The sequence below is a fragment of the Andrographis paniculata genome, unplaced genomic scaffold (assembly GCF_009805555.1).
Source record: "Andrographis paniculata isolate CXL003 unplaced genomic scaffold, ASM980555v1 Contig55END, whole genome shotgun sequence".
In the NCBI taxonomy this organism is placed as follows: domain Eukaryota; kingdom Viridiplantae; phylum Streptophyta; class Magnoliopsida; order Lamiales; family Acanthaceae; genus Andrographis; species Andrographis paniculata.
This window is the reverse complement of record NW_026137590.1, coordinates 1986985-2003531: the sequence shown is the minus strand read 5'-3', so window position 1 is coordinate 2003531 and position 16547 is coordinate 1986985. Positions and strand designations below refer to the sequence as shown.

Here is a 16547-nt window from a genome sequence, read left to right as displayed (position 1 = left end):
ACCGTAATGTCGATGTTAGCAACTCACCATCATCTCCTTCTTCAACACTCTTTGAAATCTCTTTCTTTTAAGTTTAATAAACAAACCCATTGGCGTTCGTCAACGGAACATATTGCTAGAACACCTTCAATATATATCATAATGTAGAAAATAAAATCTTATATATAATACAAAATATAAAAAAAAAAAAAAAAAAACAAAAAAAAAAACAAAAATAATTAACTTAATAAGTACTCTCTCCGTCTCAATTCAACGAGACTTTTTGGAGTTCTATAATAGATTAAAATATAATATTTGGTTAGTGAAAGTGTGTAAAAAAATTTGATATTTTTTGTCTTTTGACTTTATGTATAAAGTAATTGTATATGTAATGATATGTTTGTAATTTAAGTAAAGTTAAAGGCTATTAATGTATGATTACTATTTTTTAAAATAAAATGGATATTTTAAAATATGACAGATAGAAATAATAAAAAAATACTTTGAATGAAAACAAATAAAATAATACTTTAAAAAAAAAAGTTGCTCCTTGTTTGCTGCGTAGAACAACGGAGGAGCAATTTTGACTTTTTTAAATAAAAAAAAAAATAGTTGAAGCGGCGATAATGGGCATAAGAGAACCGCCCGATGCGGCTACTCTTAGATAAACATGGGTGTATTTGTTTAGGGATTTGGATTTTAAGTTGGAATTTGAATAGTAAAAATTTTGAATTTGAATAGTTGTATGATGTGATATAAATAGATGTTGATGTGATGCTTTGAATGTAAAATGAAAAATAGGTGTTTAATTTGATGTTTTTGGAGAAAAAAATATGATGAATAGTGAAAATCTAATCCGATCCTCCAAACAAACACACCCTATAATGTCAAATATCAAAGCATATGAAAACGAGTTTGACTTGTCCAAACTTCATTAAATTCCATTTTAAAAGTGAGAAAAATATTTATCGAAAATAGCAATGTGTGCTAGATACTTTTTCTTCCTTCTTTGACATTTTTTTTTTTTTTTTCACTTATTTATATCAGGCATTGAAAGATTTAATTTCTCTCGTCTTGGTGCTTATATCAGTTCATCAAAACAATAGTCAAATAAGACATCGATCATAGACAGTGCAGCAATCATACAGCCATAGATTGGTGGTCAGCACTTACGTTGGATCCTTGATACAATAAATAGAATTTCATACAAATGTTTATAATTAATTAAATATAATATAAATTTTAAAATATATCTTAATATTATAATTCATTCAAACAAATAAAGAGAGCCAAATAATATAAGCATTTATAGGAGATCCGGATCCAGATTCAGATCTCGTATTCATACCCAAAATTCTCTGAAATCTCCTCCCTCAAGATTAGATCTGTGATTGTATCAAACTTTATATTTTTCTTTCTAGGAGAAGCAACACTTAAGGGTTTTACTATCGAATCTCAACTATCCAGCGTAGACGATAACATGATTATAACTTTGATATCTGAATCAAATTCAATATTCACAGATCAAAAATTGTGCAGTGATTAGGTTGAATTTGTTCAGATGCACATAAACAAGAGTTCTTTCGGTCATCCTCAAGTTAAAAAAAAAAAAAAAATTGCATCAGGTAAATCTTATTTGTAGCACACGGTTTCTCTCGTATATATCCGACATTATTCTTAGAATCTCCGGTGTCAATTCTGCTTGAACCCTGTGAAACCAAAAGTTCTCTGAAACGGTTAGTCAAATCGTAATCATCGTCTTTCTGTTGATTTCTTGTATTCGACTTCATCTGTCTCCAAGTTTCTTCTTTAGCACTACCTTCAGATTTTTTTTAGCATACAAAGAATCTTTCATCGCATCTTTCAGAAATCGAAGTTCATTCCATCATATAACTTGATAGAAGGATGATCGCTCATCTTGACTCCTACTCAAACAAAACCTAGGGCTCTGATACCAGTTGTTGCGAAAATTAGAAAATAAAAAAAAAACACATAAGAACACAAATAATTTGGTGATCATGTTCAATTAGGATAATCTAGGTCTGGGGGCGGCCAAGCCATATTTTTGCACTATTATTTTTAGAGTGTTAACTAAAAATAAAAATACATTAAGTATATATATATATATGCCTAAACCAAACTCTAACACGCTGGACTCCAACTTAGGCTTTATAACACATCATCATAATCAAAATGCAAAATGGAAATCAAATCAAAATGGATTCCAACTTGAGCTTAACAACACATCAAACTCATGTTCAAAACGGGAAGTGGCAATCAAATCAAAACGGATTCCAATTTGATCTTCACAGCACATCAAAATCATAATCTTCCATATAGACCTACATTCTCAAGAATCTTCTATCCATCTCTTAATTCCTCACTATCATATTAGAATTCAAGAATTGCTCAAATCAATTTTGTCACAGCTCCTAAAAATGAGATCTCTAATACCAATATAGGTGTGTGGAAAAGAAAAAATTATTTCCATTAATTGAGACCATGATATTTAAGACAATATCATAGCTTACTTCTAGTACTCCACTAATGAAAGAATTCCTAAGTAATTTACCATTAACATTAATTAGCAAATTTTTAAATAAGTACCAAATTATGGTTCATTCAAGCAAAAACAAAAAACACTAAATAATGCATTGTTGAATCACTAACAGTAGTTATATGGTAAAAAAAGATATAATGTTGGGAAAATTCCAACATTGAATTGAGGTTAAACAAATTCAAATTAAAAAATTTGCACAAACAATTGAAAAAGTAGAAATAATAATAATAATCATAATCATAATAATAATAATAATAATAATAATAATAATAATAATAATAATAATATCAAGAAAAAGTGTTGTTGGTTGTCTGATTCTAAAATTTGTATAGTAAAATATGATTCCATAACATATCATATAATTTCTAATATATATATTTTAAAAATAAGATACATTGGTTTGCCTTTTTTATATTATATGATCTATTATAAAGAGATTCTATTTTAAAAAATATTGTACCTAATTAAGACCACACAATCAAATGGTCAAAGAATCCTCACCCACCATTGACATAATATAATGGTTGCCGAACCTAATACCCTGCAAATCAGGTTCAACAAAAAAGTCACACTAAGCGAACCATGTGTATAAGGATGACCTGAGGCCGTCCTACACCACCAGGCAATCCCTTGTCGGACTGAAAAGAATCTTTTTTTTATTTGGAAAAGGATTGTGTGCTAATTTGTTATTTATATTAAGCATATGTTGAATAAATTTTAGCCATCTAATATTTTAATTAATTAAAAATAATTTAATTTATTTAAATTTTTAAGAATTGTAATTCATTTTAGTGGTACTCCACTTTGTTATTATTTTTATTTTATTTTTTAGGTGAAACAATTGTCAAAAATAGTATTTTATATAATGATATATATATATATAATGATCCTTTGAATGTTTTCTTTTAATTTTTTTAATAGTGGTTCAAATTTGATTTTGTTTGTTTGTGTTTTTTTGGATGAATTAATTGCTTTAATATAATATTGAACTAGTATATTTTATTAGAATAATAAAATAAAAACAGAATCCAGAAATAAAAATAAATTAGACAAGCATTAAGTGCACACAACACAAAATTCATTTTCTATAGGCTTAACACACACACGTTTCGACACATAATAGGGGCATATTTCCACAAGACAAGACAAAGACCACAACAATAAAAATGTCCCCAAGTTTGTACATGTCCTAAGTCTATTTCTACTCGCTCAGTATGATTTGTCTTTTTAACGGATATAATTTATAAATTACTAGATTCAGTTGGAAATTTACTCGGCACATACTCAAAAAGTAAAAAAAATATCACAATTACAATCTACTTTCGAGTAGTTTCTAAACTACTAATTACTTCAGAATTTACTCAGCGCGCAATCGAAGATCGGTAATTATAAGTTCCGACAATCATTAGAAAAAGGGAACATCACACAATAATACCTTAAAACTCAATCAAAATCAACCAAACCTTTAGGTTGTGTCAATCTTAACATCCTCATAGGCATCACCAACAACCCTTTTCCAAAAGAAATGTTCCCTCCAAATTTGATCCATCTTTTCGATCGGAATCCCCTTCGTCTCCGGGAGCATGTAATAAACGAACGCCGACATCACGAGCACCCACACCCCGAAAAAGAAGAAAATCCCCGACTTCATATGGCATAGCATTGCGAGAAAACCTTGCGCGATGATGAACGTCATTGACAAATTCACCGCCACCACGATACTTTGCGCGGCCGACCGGATTTCCATCGGGAATATCTCGCTCGTCACCACCCACCCTAGCGGGCCCCACGACAACCCGAAACCTAATATGTAGATGCATATTAGGACAAGTATCGACATCGCATACCCTTTCCCCATCGCGCCGTGGTCGCCGAGCTTAGTCGCCATCATCGCCCCAATCATTATCAGTGATACAAACATTTGCACGCCGCCTACGTGGAATAGGGGCCGCCTCCCGACCCGATCCACTAAAACCACCGATAAAAGCGTAAATAAACACCCGATAAGCCCAATCACCAGCGTCGATAAAAGAGAGGCATTCTCGCCGGAACCTATTGTTAGAAAAAGTAACGGCGCGTAAAATGAGACCACATTAATCCCAGTGATCTGCTGAAAAAACGGCATCGCCACAGACATCACCAACTGCGGCCGGTACTTCGCTTGTAATAAATTCTTGAAGGGATGTTTTATCGCCTTCGACGCGTAGCTCGCCGCGACGAGATCCTCGAGCTCCTCCCGGACATCGTCCGTCCCTCGGATCTTCCTCAACACCTTCTCCGCCTTGTCCGAATCGTCGCAGTTTTGGACAAGGCTACTCGGCGTCTCGGGTAAGAAAATCGCCCCGAATGCGAGCAACGCCGCCGGGGCCCCCGCCATCGCGATCGAGATTCGCCACCCCCACCCGCCGGCGATCCTCACGGTGCCGTAATTAATGAAATTCGCCATGTTGTTGCCAATGCCGACGCACATTTGGAACGCGATGTTGAACGCTCCCCGGTACTTCGACGGCGCCATTTCCGACAAGTACAACGGCACGGACTGCAACGATGAAAACGACGAAAATTCCGTTAAATCGGAAATCGAAAAATCGCGGATAAAATCGATTGAAAACCGACCTGGTTCGTGAAGCCAAGGCCGATGCCGAGCAAGATTCGGCCGAGGATGAGCATGTAGATGTTGACGGAGGCGCCGCCGACGGCGGCGCCGGTCATGTAGGCAACGCCACCGATGATGATCGACGGCCGGCGGCCGTAGTCCCGCGTGACGACGGCGGCGAGGAAGGAGGAGATTAGGCCGGCGAGGTATAACGACGATGTAAAGGTTGTCAGAAGCTGACTGTCGAATTTGCAATAATTGCTAATCTTAGTGTCTTCTTTCATCTTCCTGTAAACTCCTGAGAAGAATTTCTTGAGAAACGGGTCCATCGAACTAACCCCACCTGAATTATTGCAGCAAGTAACCGCCGCCGGTCAGAATCGAATTACTTTTCCGACAAACAGTGTAACTGTACAGAACAGTAAAAACAGCACCGGAGGGGATCGGAAAGTCGAAATTGGACATATAGAATATTAAATTCTTACCGGAGACGCCGACATCGTAGCCGAAAATTATTCCGCCGGAGGCGGCGATCATGCAAGAGAGGAGCACGTAGGCGGTCACTCGACCGTTGTAGTGGCGGCCGTCGGCCTGTACGGCGACACCAACCGCCATGGCTGGCCTGGTTAGCTGAGCTCGGTTGGTTTAATTAATTAATTGAAAAAAAAATAATTGAATAGGGGTGGGGGGTGGGTAAGAAATAGACAAGATTGGGGGGAGGGGGTGAGTCAGAGAGGTGTCTGTGTCTGTGTGTGTTTGTTGCAATCAAGAATGTGTATTTATAGAGAAAATTGACATATCTGTCTCTGCCATTGACGATTCCTCCTCCATCACCCATTGTGGATGCTCCATAATTTTAATTTTTAAATAATATAATTTTTAAAAAGAAAAAAAAAAAAAAATTTAAAATGTTGTGGGCCCACATCTGCGTTAAGTTCGGCGCATGGTCTTTAATTCTTAGGGTAAAATAATTATCTTCAAATATATTTACTATTTACACGTTAAAAATGTATAATATGATGTATTATATTGATTATGGTTGTTACGCTCCCAAAATCTTGTATTGTGCTGCCAGTATAGTATATAGCAAATATAATCAGATATTGGTTCGCCTAGCGTGACTTTCTCGTCAGACTTGGTTTACAGGATATTAGGTTCGGCCGAAATTTACCCAGTGTGCATTTTCAGATAGCGACTGCGGGTTCCACGCCATCCAAAAAAAAGATATATAAATTAGATAATTGTTTTATTTTTTTATTATAGATTAACTCTAATTCGTATTTCAAAACAATAATTTTATTTTATATTTTTGTCTGTTTTAAAACAATAGTGTCATTTTTATTTTTAATAACTAGCTCCCCACTTTTGGTAATAATTATATAAAGTATGAATATTTTGATCTTTTAAAAATATTTTTCAACCCATTATCAATATAATATTATTATTTCTTAATTCTCGTGTTCATCTAAAATATAAAATATGTATGTTGTTTTAGGACAGAGGAAGTATATGTTATCCGTTTTTTTTAATTATCTGTTATCTAAATCTTCTCACATTTCTTTTTTATTTGTCATCAAAATTTATTTTTAGTAAAAAAATACCATTTTTTTCTATTTTTTTCACCCAAAAAAAGTAAATATTTCTATATTTATTCGTATCCGGTCAAATGAGCACATAATTGGATGACAGAGAGTGTATTATATAAATATAACACATGAATATACATAGAATTTATATTTTCTGTTCAAGACAGTGACTGGTTCATACTATATTTGTAAATATTATATCCTCCTAATTGAACTGTGTATTTAAATATCTGGACATGAATGTTAATAAAAATAATTTTTTAAAAAATATATACTATAAATAATAAATAATAAATAATTTTTACTATATATTTTTTATAACAATAAAAAAATAAAAGTAAACATATACTCCTATCCATCTTAATTCATATTTCTATTTTTCTACTGTTCAATAAAAAAATATTTATTTGAGTAACATCAATTCTCCTATTAATTACAAATATTACTACCTTTTTTAATATTTATTTCCAATTCTATTATTATATTATTATTATCTTTTTAATATTATTATACATGAAATATTAAAATAGTTTTGAAACATAATATTTTAAAATATATATTGGAAAATAATATTCTGCACTTTCATAGAAAGTAATAAATATTTTATCGATATTATAAATTTATAAAAAAAAAAAAAGTTAATATATTTTCTATTTTAATAATGTATTTAACTAATAAAAAATTGGTTTTGAAAACAAACCTAATTAAATAAGGGTTTGTTCGACTATTTTAATTTATTTATTTAAAATATTTTTTTATTATTTTACTATACAATTTTAAACTATTTTTTTCACAAAATAAATACTCAATTTCTACCTCAGATAGAATATAATATACCATATAAATACATAAATTATATAAATAAAAGCAAAAAATTCTTATTCATACAATAATTTATAATTTATTTAAAATATTACGTTATTAAGGTGTGTTTGTTATATAGTGTTTTTTTTAAATTATAATATTTTGTAATATATATATAATTTTATAGAAATTTTTTATAGTTATATAGTAAAATATTAATATATAGATATATATAAGTAGTTATTGCTTTCTTCATCCGTGCTAATATGTCATTTGTTTGAGCACATAAACTAAAAAATAATAATAATTTAATATAAAAAGTAAAATAGATAAAAAGTAAATTTATGATATTGTAAAAAATTATTTAAAAAATGATTAAAAAAGTAATTAAATAAGTATAAAACATAGTGGCATAATTGATTATTATTTTTTAAAATATAAATAATAAAACTATGAGTGGATAAATTATTTACTATCAATAAATTGTAAAATTATTTTATAAATTTTATTTAAAGTGTAAAATAGGGAAAAAAAATCAGAGTGTAAAAGAATAAAAATTAAAAAAAAAAATCTAGCACGTCTCAAATTAGAAATACTAGCATAAGATTTGGTTGCAATTTTTATTCTATGTTTTACTTGCTATTAATTTCAAACAATTTATTTATTTTATTTTATTTTATTTTATTATTGAAATGTTACATCATATATCTATTGTTTTACTTAATATACTATGAATAAAAAATCTAATAAAAGAATCACAGTATATACATATTCATATTATATGAAATACATAATTAGTTTAATTAAAAATATATATTATTTCAAATAATACTAAAATATCCAAACACACCAAAATATGATCGAACAAACTTTGGTTTTTGGCTCTAAATCAAAATTGATAATATGATATGATTTTTTAAAATATATTATATTATTTTATATTGTAATAATATTTAAATCGAAACTCAAAAAAAAAAAACTCAAATTTTTTGAGTTTTTTTTTTTTATATAAATGTTCATGATTGGATAACAAAACAAATGTTTTGATGATTGAAAGTTTTTTTAAAATGACTCATCAGTTTCAATAAAGAAAATATTGTCTCCGTTCCACGTATCAACTGATATTTTTTATTTTTGTTTATCTTACATATTATGTCAATTTTATTTTTTTAAAAAAAAATTATTTTACATTCTAATCATATTTTAAGCTTTATATTTATAATTTTTAAATTTTTATTGAGTTAATTATTATTTTTCGAAACTCATCGTAAATCTTCATTTTACTTTTAAAAGTCGCATGACGTTCCTCTTATACTTTAAAAAATATTGTATAAAACCACGTCTTATGCAAAACATATAGATAGAAAACCCTAAACCATCTTCATTTCATGGTAGTGGAGTTTCATTCAAACGTTTTTGAAAGTATAAGGGGTAACATGCAATTTTTAAAATATAAAGAGATTTTATGCTAAATTTTAAAACCATGTGAGAGTTATAAACAATTTTACCTATTTTTTTTACAAAATATTATATCAAAATACTATTTAAAGGAAAACTTTAATCAATACTTTATTTCAAATAAATTTCAAGTCACAACTATAATACTCCATGTGTCCTAATAAAATGTTTTTTTTTTTTTTTTTTTTTGTCCAATAAGGAATAGTCTGGGATAGTCTGGGGTTGGACTTATGACCGTGAGGTAATAAGTTCAAACCCCCAATATTTTGGGCAGTGTGGAGTTAATTAAGAAATGAGTTAGGTATAGTTAACGGAATTTATCTCTTCTTTTTAATTTTTCTTTTTTAATCTTTTGGAATTAAAATTTATTCTCTTTGACTGAATTTTCATTTTTACTTTACTTTTTTACCCTTTTTCTATTCACTGTTTTTTTGGACGGCCAAAGCCTTTTTCTTATTAGTATTTAAAAATTTATTTTTAAAACATATATATATATATTACTTTTTCAAACAATTATTTACCAAAAATTATAGTTTGTATTGTGTTTGGCAAGTAATTTAAGGAATATTGATATTATATTGATAGTGGGTAAAAAGTACGGATAAAAAAATTTTTTGTTCTTATGAGTGTATTAGTGTAAAAAATAGTGACAATTATGTAATAATAATGAAAAAGTATGAGTAATTTTATAGTGATATAGTTATTTATGGAAATGAAACTATTTTTTTTAAACGGACAAAAATGGTAAACATAACTATTGTAGTCTATGAGTTCACAGGTTGAGAAAGAGTTCTCAAACAAGTTCAGTAAATGCACTGAATATTTGAATTTTGGTTTTATATTTTTTTATTATATAATTTTTACAAACTTTTTTGGATTTTTACAAAATATAATACTCCCTCCGTCTAAGCTAAAAGTATACAATTACTTTTGGCGCGGAGATTAAGGAATAATAGTATTTTAATTATAGTGGGTAGGTAAAAGTAGTAAAATGACATTTTTGCCCTTACTTTTTTGGTATAAAAGTAATGATGTGATATAAAATAGGAGTATTTGTAGAAAAAACAAGGTATTTAATGAAATGGTTACTTTGTAATTGGACGTTCCAAAATAAAAATATATATATTTTTTAACTGGACGGAGGTAGTATTTAAATTAAACAAAACAAAAATAGAAGTGTGCTTGCTGGTAGAATTTTCACTCAATTTTTATTATTAAAAAATCTCTAAAAGTATATAAAATCAAATAATTTTTTATTCTTATATTATATTAATATCTAATTATATATTCAAAATATTATATTATATATTACTATCAAATCAAAAACTATTTTAATTTAAATTTTTATTATTGAAAACTCAACGCACATCTACGTCTGATTTTCAATAAAATATAATTTTTTTTCATAAAATACCTCGTTAACAATAATATAAATTCAAATTGAAATAAAAAATTCAAAATAAAATATTTTTAGTCATATATTTTAACTGTTGGTTATAAATATTTATTTTGTATATAAATTATGTTAGTATTTTGTTTAGTTGATTTTGACGTTTATATTTTGTATTTAAATAATAATCAAAATTAATTTTAATGACAGTAAATAGTATTTTATATATATATAGAAAATAATAAAAATTATACAATAACATCACAAAAATAACTTAAACTAGTATACTTAATTTATTTTTAATGTATGTTTATTTAGTATTTTTTATTTAAGATAGGAAGAATCGTATCAATAATATAAAAAATAATATTTTTTATTGAATTATTAAATTTTATATATAAAAAAATAAAATATAAATATTATATATATTAAAAATTATATCCGTAAAGAAATTATTATATGAAGACAGTCTTAATATATTACTTCGAAAACTTCAAAACAAAACTATTACTCTAACTTGCTGTCTAGGTTCGTTAACGCATTTATTATTTATATATAAATAAATAAGATTAATTTATAATATTTATTGAAAAACGTGCCATTATGTTAATTGTATTTATTATATTTATGCACCAATATAAGAAATTGTATATATGTATATATATATATATTTCTAATAATTATTTTTAAATATATAATTAATTGTGTGTATCATTTCATATATTTTTGTCCTTCCAATAATTTTAGCCTATTTTAAGTTGCCAGATGATAAGAAATATTTCCTCCGTTCCAATACAATAATCATGTTTATTATTTTATCTGTCTCAAAACAATAGTCTCGTTTCATAAATAATCATATCACTATAAAACTATGCTTACTTTTTTATTATTATTACACAATTGTCACTACTTTTTACACTAATACACTCACAAGGACAAAAGAATCTTTTGCCAGTATTTTTTATTCACTATCAATATAATATCAATATTCCTTAAATCTCGTGTCAAACGCAACCCAGATTATAGTTCTGGGACGGAAGGAGTATAAATATTTTATTAAAGAAATATTCTCCACATAGAAAGTAAGCATTTATTTTTAGCGTGATATTTTAAAAAATAATAATATTTTAATTATTATTAGTAGTTAAAAGTAGTGTAATGATAACCTTGTTCTTACCTTTTAGTGTAAAAAGTATTAATATGATGTAAAATAAGAGTAATTGTAAAAATAAAATAAAAAAAAAAAGATATTTACTTTGTAATTTGACGTACTAAAATAAAAACATATATACTTTCTAATTTGACAGAAAGAATATAAAATAGTTGAAAATGTTTATAAAAATTTAAAGAAAATAAACAGATATAATATTTATAAATGATGTGTGATAACGACGATGTCATTTATTATAAATAAATATAATTATAGATAATAATAAATTTTTTATATTTTGATTTTACTAAAAATAGTAACGAAGTAAATTTAATAAATGACAATAAATTTGATAGAAGAATATAATACTATTTTTATAAATAAATACGGTCGAGTTGAGAGTTGATTTTATATTTTAATTTTTATATATAGTTTGAATTATAGTTAGATTTTATGTCTTTCGAAAAAAAATAATAATAATAATAAATGTTACGCATATTTGATTGTGTAATTTTTATAAAAATGTTAAAATTTTGAATTATACCTTTTTATTATTGAAAAATAAAAGCATTTTTTTTTGTGTTTTTCATGATATTTAAATATTATAAATTATATTGTTTTATATATATAAAAGAAAAATTGTTAAAAGTAATATTTTTATAACAGTGATAATACATAATAAATTCATTAATTTTTTTAAGAAAAAGGTAATACTCCATCAGCTACTTGACAATCTATCTATTTTTTTATTTTGGTCCGTCTCATAATAAAAGTATTCATTTTTTTTTAGTAATTGTACTGTCTACTTAACATTACAAATATCCTTCTAATTTACAATATATTACACAAATGTCACTACCTTTATATCATACAATACTAATAGGGTTAATTTAATCTTTTTACTTTTATTTTTACTTTATCTCAATATAATACTAATATTTCTAAAACTCTGTGTAAAAAGCAAATAGATATATAGATATGGGATGGACGGAGTATATTGCAGCCATATTATATGTAACTTTTAAATAACAAATATTTTAAATAAACTGTATTTTTTAAAAAATAATACTAATGTAAATTATATCTCATCTCAATTTTTTTGTTATTTTAAAACTTTTGCTACTTTTTTTCTTTTTTTCATTTATGCAAACTTTTTCTACTTATCATCTTACAAATAATTTATAAACATTTTTTCGATAAAAAGAAAAAAAATATATATAAATAAATAAATAAATAAAATTTGGGAAAATAATGCTGTCCTATATATATATAATTTAAAAATTAGACATGTGTGATGTAATCTGTAGCATGGTTGCTCGGTATATATATTATATGTATCTATTAATTTGACAACGGCTCTTTTTGTCTGTGTTAGGATTATTTTATAAATATTAAAATTCAAATTAATATTTAATAAAATAATTTAATAAAAAATAAATTAATATATATATCTACAAAATGTACAACAAATGGGTCTGTTGGTTTATCATCCTAATTTCCGTTCACATTATATTTTTATTATTTTATTAAAAATATTTCTTTGAGAATTTTCAAAATAGACCTTACTTATATACACACTTATATATATATATATTTTTTTATTTTTATAATATTAATTTATATTCATTAGACATATATAAATATTATTTCTTTATTCATTTATATTATATTATAATACTCCTTCCGTCCCGCAAGAATGTTGTCATTTAATTTTTACGTTATTGTACTTAACATTAAAAATATTTTTATATTTGAATAATTTATTCGACAAATATCATTGTATTTATATTATAAGATACTAGTAAACGTATTTTTGTCTTTTTCTCTTGATTTCTACAGTATTTTAATATAATAATTAATATTTAATAATCAACACGCAAAAAGACCATGACAACCTTCTTACGGGACGGATGAAGTATAATTTTTATAAAATATATTCATATAAATATATATATTTATTAAAATATAAATTTTAAAATATTTAAATATATCTTTTCAATTTATTTTATTCAAATACATTACATACAAATATCTCATTCCTAATTTTGGCAAAACTCAACAAATCAACATTTAATTATTATCTTTCATTCCATGTTTATTTTAACAAATATCACTACATGTATTATATTCTATTTTTATTTAATTTAATTTTTAATTAAATTTCCAAAAAAATATTGTCAATTATCTCTATATTTCCATCTTTTTTTAATAAAATATTTATTTTTCTTAATATTTGCATCGAATTCAAATAAATTAATTTTAATGGACGAAAGAGAAGAAAGTAATTTAATAATAGTTACGACATATACTATCATTTAACTTACAGAAAAATAGATGATTTAATAAAAACAGTATCATTTAACTTATTATATACTACGACATATACTATCATTTAACAAATTACTTAATTTAAGTTCATGTGTTTGTCCATTAACAAACTGTCTATTTTTCTATTTTTATCAGTCTCAAAATAAAAATATTTATTTTTTTTTAGTAATTCTACCGTCTAACTAATATTTTTTACGATTCATAGTATACTACACAAATATCAATACTTTTATATTATTTAATAGTAACATAACTATTTTTATTTTATTTTTCTCTTAATTTATACTACATATCAATATATACTAATATTAAAAATAATATGCGCAAAAAACAAATATATATTTCATTCCGGGATGGAAGTAGTACAATACTTCATCCGTCCGTCAAAATTATGTCACAATTTATTTTGGTCATATTTTAAATTTATGCACAATTTATTCATAGTAAACAACTTTATGTACCCACAATTTTATTACGTTTTTATTTTAACAAATAACAACTAATTTGTCACTGTTTTTCTATTTATTCATTATGTTCATCAATCATTTAATAAATTCTTTATAATATTTTTTATTTTGCTTTTTATTTACTTCGATTTAATATTAAAATATTATTCTCTTCGTCCTAAACTAATAGTTTAGTTTTGCCATTTTTGTCTATTTCAAAATAATTATTTTATTTTATTTTTGCTAACTAACTCACCTTTTTTTTACGAAACTATCCATATTTTTCACAATAATTAAATAAATTAAGAGTATTTTGGTCTTTTAAAAACACTTTTACACCCACTATCAATATAATATTATTATTTTTTAATTCTTATATCAATCTCAAATGTCTCTGTTGTTTTGAGATGAATAGAGTATTATTTTTTTAATTTTCGTAACTAACCAAACTGACATAATTTTATATAATTCATCGTGTCCCTTAACAATCTATCCATTTTTCCATTTTGTTTCGTCTCATAACAAAATATTCATTTCATTTTTGTTTAGTAACTGTACAATCTACATAACATTACAAATATTATTCCAATTTATAATATATTACACAAATGTCATTACTTTTATATTATACAATACTAATAAGGTTAATTTAGTATTTTTACCTTTATTTCTACTACATTCCAATATAATACTCTCTCCGTCCGGCTCTAAGGATCTCATTTATTTTTTGGTGTCGTTGTACTTAACATTAAAAATATCATTATATTTGAATAATTTTTTTGCACAAATGTTATTATAATCGTATTATAAGACACTAATAGAAGTATTTTTGTCATTTTTATATTTTTATAATAATTAATATTTAAATATCAAAACGTAAAAATTAATATTACCTTTAGAGCCGGACGAATATAATACTGAAATTTTTAAAACTCCGTTTAAAAAATGTATTAAAAAAATAATTATTATATAATTAAAATAATTAAATAATTTTATTAAAATTAAAAAATTTATAAAATTATTAAATTTGAAAATATAACTAAAATATATAGTTATATTTTTTAAAAAAATAAATAAATCAATTATGTAAAGCACGCAAAACAAATAAAAATAAAAATCAACATTCTATATGAAATGAAAAAGAAAAAAGTACTTTTTTCGTTTCGGAATTAAATATTCATTTGCTTTTTGCACGTAATTTTAGAAATGTTAGTATTATATTGAGATATAGTAGGAATAAAGTAGAAATAACTAAAATAATCTTATTAGTATGTGTGATACAAATGTAATGATATTTGTGTAATATATTGTAAGTTGTAAAGGTATTTGTAATGTTAGGTAGATAGTACAATTACTAAAAAAAAATAAATACTTTGTTATATGACGGATTAAAATGGAAAAAATAGATCCTTTGTTAGACGGAAGAAATATATTAGTTACAAGTCACGAGCGTGGTGTATCTTTCGTTGACCTTTTATCTGAATGATATTCAAAGTCCAGCTAATTATTACGCATGGAGATATATAATTAATTATTCGGCACACGTGTCCGAATTTGATTGGCTGAGGTTGTGAAGGTTTTGTGAGGTAGAAGGAAGCCCAAAATGTGTCTGTGGTGGGTTGGGGGCCATCAAGGAATAAATGCAATTTTATGTTCTCCAAATAATTGATACCAAATATAATGTGCAAATAATAATGATTATGACCTCCATTTTTATTTTTATTTTTAATTAGCAATTTATTGTTATATATTCCTTTCTTTCTGAAATAATAGTCTCCTTTGGTTTTGGCGTATGATTTCAGAAATAATACTCTCTTCATCCCATAATTAGATATTCATTTATTTTTTTACGTAATTTTAGAAATATTAGTATTATATTAGAATGTAACAGGAATAAAGTAGAAATGTGTGATATAAAAACAATGGTATTTGTGTAATATATTGTAAGTTGTAAGGGTATTAGTAATATTAGATAGACAGTACAGTTACTAAAAAAGAAAATGAATACTTTGTTATGAGACATACTAAAATGAAAAAAAAAATTGATACTTTGTTATGGGATAGAGGGAGTATAATTATATTTAGAGTGAGTATAAAATAAATAGTAAAAAAAAATTAAGATATTCTTATGAATATATTAATATAAAACGTAATGACATTTATATAATTATAATGAAAAAGTAAAAGATAATTTTAGAGTGATTATTTATGAAAATTAGATTATTCTTTTGGGATAGACGAAAATGAAAA

General features: G+C 25.6%; 1 protein-coding gene across 1 annotated transcript; it reads right to left on the bottom strand.

The window, feature by feature from the left end:
* Positions 1-3600: 3600 nt before the first annotated feature.
* Positions 3601-5831, bottom strand: LOC127256415 (hexose carrier protein HEX6-like). Its single transcript, XM_051282422.1, has 3 exons — positions 5621-5831; positions 5156-5478; positions 3601-5078 (listed from the first exon to the last, which is right to left on the bottom strand). Exons 1-3 carry the CDS (start codon positions 5748-5750, stop codon positions 4005-4007), a joined length of 1527 nt encoding a protein of 508 aa, XP_051138379.1. The 5' UTR covers positions 5751-5831; the 3' UTR covers positions 3601-4004.
* Positions 5832-16547: the final 10716 nt, after the last annotated feature.